At 50.8% G+C, this 3,533-nt stretch overlaps 1 protein-coding gene across 4 annotated transcripts in view; it reads right to left on the minus strand.

The window, feature by feature from the left end:
- EFCAB7 (EF-hand calcium binding domain 7) overlaps positions 1-2,769 on the minus strand; it is a 20,475-nt gene extending 17,706 nt beyond the window's left edge. For 2 of the 4 annotated variants that reach the window (XM_027891069.1, XM_027891068.1), the window contains exons 1-3: positions 2,571-2,766; positions 2,252-2,326; positions 59-246 (exon numbers count right to left, since the gene is read on the minus strand). In XM_027891069.1, the coding sequence (XP_027746870.1) occupies positions 59-245 (187 nt within the window). In that variant the 5' untranslated portion in view covers position 246; positions 2,252-2,326; positions 2,571-2,766. Of the gene's footprint in view, positions 1-58; positions 247-2,251; positions 2,327-2,570 lie in introns of all 4 variants that reach the window. The other 2 variants (XM_027891070.1, XM_027891071.1) reach the window with 2 other exon arrangements.
- Positions 2,770-3,533: the final 764 nt, after the last annotated feature.

Genomic DNA, 3,533 nt, shown 5'->3' on the forward strand with positions numbered 1-3,533 from the left:
AGACACCCCCTGTCCCCATCACACACAACAGGCACAGGGAAAAGGATCAAACCATTACCTAGGCTGAGCTGCTCTCTTGATTTGATATTTTCTAAGCTGCTTTTCAGAACAGTCAGGTAAGCTGCTCTGCAGTTCATGTAGAAGTTTGCTTCTTCTGTGTGCTGGGGCTTCTTCCCTTGGGAATTTTCCAATTGTGTGGCTTTCTGAGCAGAGAGGGAAGTGTTATTCCTGGGACTGCTGGCCATCCTGGGAAGGATACAATTACAGTTAGAATCTCTTACCATTTCCCTGCTTAATAATGGCTCTGTTTGTCCTGTGAAACACACATGGCACCAATTTTCCTAACAATTAGGTCATATCCTTCCCATTCCCTAAATCTGGGATGGGAATAACTACCTACACTTGTAGGTAGCACCATGAGATCCACAAAAAAAATCAGCTTGAGCTCTACTTATTGCTCACCATTTATTCTTCATTGGCAGTAAAAAAGAAAATTTTATGGTATTTTATTTTAATTTCAGACATTTGATATCACAATTATTATATAGTATATAATGCAAATATTATATACTTATGTTTTTTGAAAGCATAAAACCATATTTTCTCATTATCTGTGAAACAAGCCACTGCTATCTGTGGTTTCTCTTTTTGCAGCTGTAACTCAATAAAACACATGGATAATAGTAAAACTGGTCAAAATTGTCACCCTTAGTCTTTCAATTCCACTCCTAGGAGTTATCTAAATATAAATAATAAAAACAGATGTTCATAAAACTTAAAAAATAAATACGCATAAAACTTCGAGCAACTTAGACCATGTAATTCGTAAATGAATGGAAAAAAACCCATGAAACTAATTTTTTCTCAATTATTAAAACAATTCCAAGCAGTAACTGATGCTGTTTGCTCACCAATGGCCAGTAAACTAACAGCAGCTTTCTGCTTTTTCCAAGGGTGATTAAGGTTTTTAGAAGGCCACCACAGAGGGCCACTAAATCCTGTTGTGCTGTTGCTCTAACAGCCCCTCGTATTATTTTACCCAATGTTGACTTCAGAAAATATATTCCAGTATAATAAATGGAATATCTCAAGTTCAGCAACAAGACAACGACATCAGAGGGTCCCCTCCAGGACTCATTGGATTTTGACTCGGGAGGCCTAAATCACTTGCACCTTGGTGAGTTATACAGGCCTTTTACACTTGGGAAAGGAAGATAATAATCTCTTCTCATGGATGAAGTGCCCTATTTGTAATACCCAGCCTGCCTGCCTGACACTTTAATATTACACAGGCACTAGAAAGACCCCACAGGGACCCCCTGCCACAGCCTGGCTCCTGCAAACGGGTATCACTATAATAAAGCACCCGTGTTACACACACAGAATGGAACTGGGGGGAAAGTCAAGGAGGAAAAGAAGAATAAATGTTAATTTTCCAGTAACTAGTTTGTAAAATGTGAACTCTCGTTTGTGCTCCTTGGACTTCCCATTGCTGAGATATTTCTTGTGTGGGCCACAGTTCTGCCAAGAAGTGCTGCCATTTCCATGGAGGGAAATGCAGGGAGTAATGGCTCAGTGACAGCACTGCCAGATGCCCCATTGCTTGGCCTGGGATAAATGATAGTTTAGACAAAATAGATGGAGGGGAGCAACCCAGGCCGGGCTTTTAAACTGGGAGAGAGTAGGTTTAGATGGGATATTGGGATGAAATTGTTCCTTCTGAGGATGGTGAGGCCCTGGCACAGGTTGCCCAGAGAAGCTGTGGCTGCCCCATCCCTGGAAGTGTCCAAGGCCAGGTTGGATGGGGCTTGGAGCAACTTGGGACAGCGGAAGGCATCCCTGCCCATGGCAGAGGGTGGAACGGGATGGGTTTTAAGGTCTCTCCCAATCCAAACTAGTCTGTGATTCTACGCATCAGGAGGATGTCACAAGTACTATTACTTTTGATTTTTGGTGGTATGATTCTAACAGATAAAAAATATCTTCCAAACAGGAATTAAGTGACTGAATCACAGAATCCCAGAATCACTGAGGTTGGAAAAGCCCTCCAGGATCGAGTCCAGCCTGTGCCCGAATCCCACCTTGTCACCCAGCCCAGAGCACTGAGTGCCACGTCCAGTCGTCCCTTGGACACCTCCAGGGATGGGGACTCCACCACCTCCCTGGGCAGCCCCTTCCAATGCCTGACCACCCTTTATGTAAAGAAATTATTCCAAATATCCTAAGTCAGACCCCTCACGACAACACTGACCTTCAGGACCGAGGCTCATCCATAGAGCACGCCCATCTGCACAGGGAAGCTTCGCCCTGCTCCGGCCTCGCCCACCTGAAACGAGGAAACTTTTACCTCATGGATCTTGTCACCTCCCTCACCGGTGGGAGCAGCCCCTCTCAAGGGATAAATTTACCACCCACCGTAGAAAACATTACAATCTGCTTCCCCCAATCGCGTCTGAGGGAAACCAACAGCCCTTCCTCCCCCCGCCCCCCAGGCGGTCCCTGAGGGGACCCCTGGGGTGCGTTTGGCCGCCCCGAACCTCCCGCCCGAAGCTCCCCGGCCCGGCTCGTACCGCGCACGGCGTGACCCGACGAGCCCGGCCCGGCCAGGCCTGGGCCCCGCAGCCCTGAGGGGCTTCCCCGCCCCGCCCCGCCCCGCCCCGGCCGGCCCGGCCCGCCCTCAGCGCCGTTTCCAGCCGGCGGCGTTTGGCGGGAGCACGGCGGGAGCGGCGAGGAGGCGGCGGGATGTCGTGGGTATCAAGGGGCGAGCGGAGCCTTTCTGCTCCCCTTTCCTCACTTCTCCCTCTTCTTCCCTCTCCCCTTTCCTTTCCCTCCGCTCCCCTCCCCTCCCCTCCCGGCGGCGGGGCGGCTCCCGAGGGCGGGAAGCCGTGAGGGGAGCGCGGCTCGCGCCGGGCGGCGGCTCCCGAGCCCCTTCCGTGAGGGTCGTCCCGGAGAGGGGCGGGGCGGCCGGGGAGGGGGCGGGGTTTGTTTCCAGAGGAAAACATGGATCGGGAAATGGATGCGTGGGTGGTTGGCTGATATTGCTGTGGGTGATTCTGCATTCTGTATTTCTAAAGGGGCCTGGGGTGACTCCTTCCAGTGGTGCCTAGCGACAGGACAAGGAGCAGTGGCCTTAAACTAAAACACATAGAGTTTCACCTAAACACGAGGAAGAACTTCTTCACACTGAGGGTGGCAGAGCACAGGAACAGCTGCCCAGGCAGGGCGTGGAGTCTCCCTCCCGGGAGACATTCCAGCCCCACCTGGACATGTTCCTGTGTCACCTGCTCCAGGTGACCCTGCCCTGGCAGGGGGTTGAAGTGAATGACCTCCAGAGGTCCCTTCCTCTCCCAGCTATTCTGTGATTCCGTATCTCTGCACACTCCATGGATAACGCATGTGGGCCTGTGTGGGAATGAGTGGGAGAGGGGCAGGAGAAAGGATCGCAGGATGGGTCAAGTTGGAAGGGACCACAGAGGGTCATCCAGTCCAACAGATGCTCCAGCAGAGAGTCATCCCAGACCACATGGCACGGG

This window comes from Empidonax traillii, unplaced genomic scaffold (assembly GCF_003031625.1).
Source record: "Empidonax traillii isolate 1590-97213 ecotype Southwest subspecies unplaced genomic scaffold, ASM303162v1 scaffold309:size1915965, whole genome shotgun sequence".
NCBI lineage: Eukaryota > Metazoa > Chordata > Aves > Passeriformes > Tyrannidae > Empidonax > Empidonax traillii.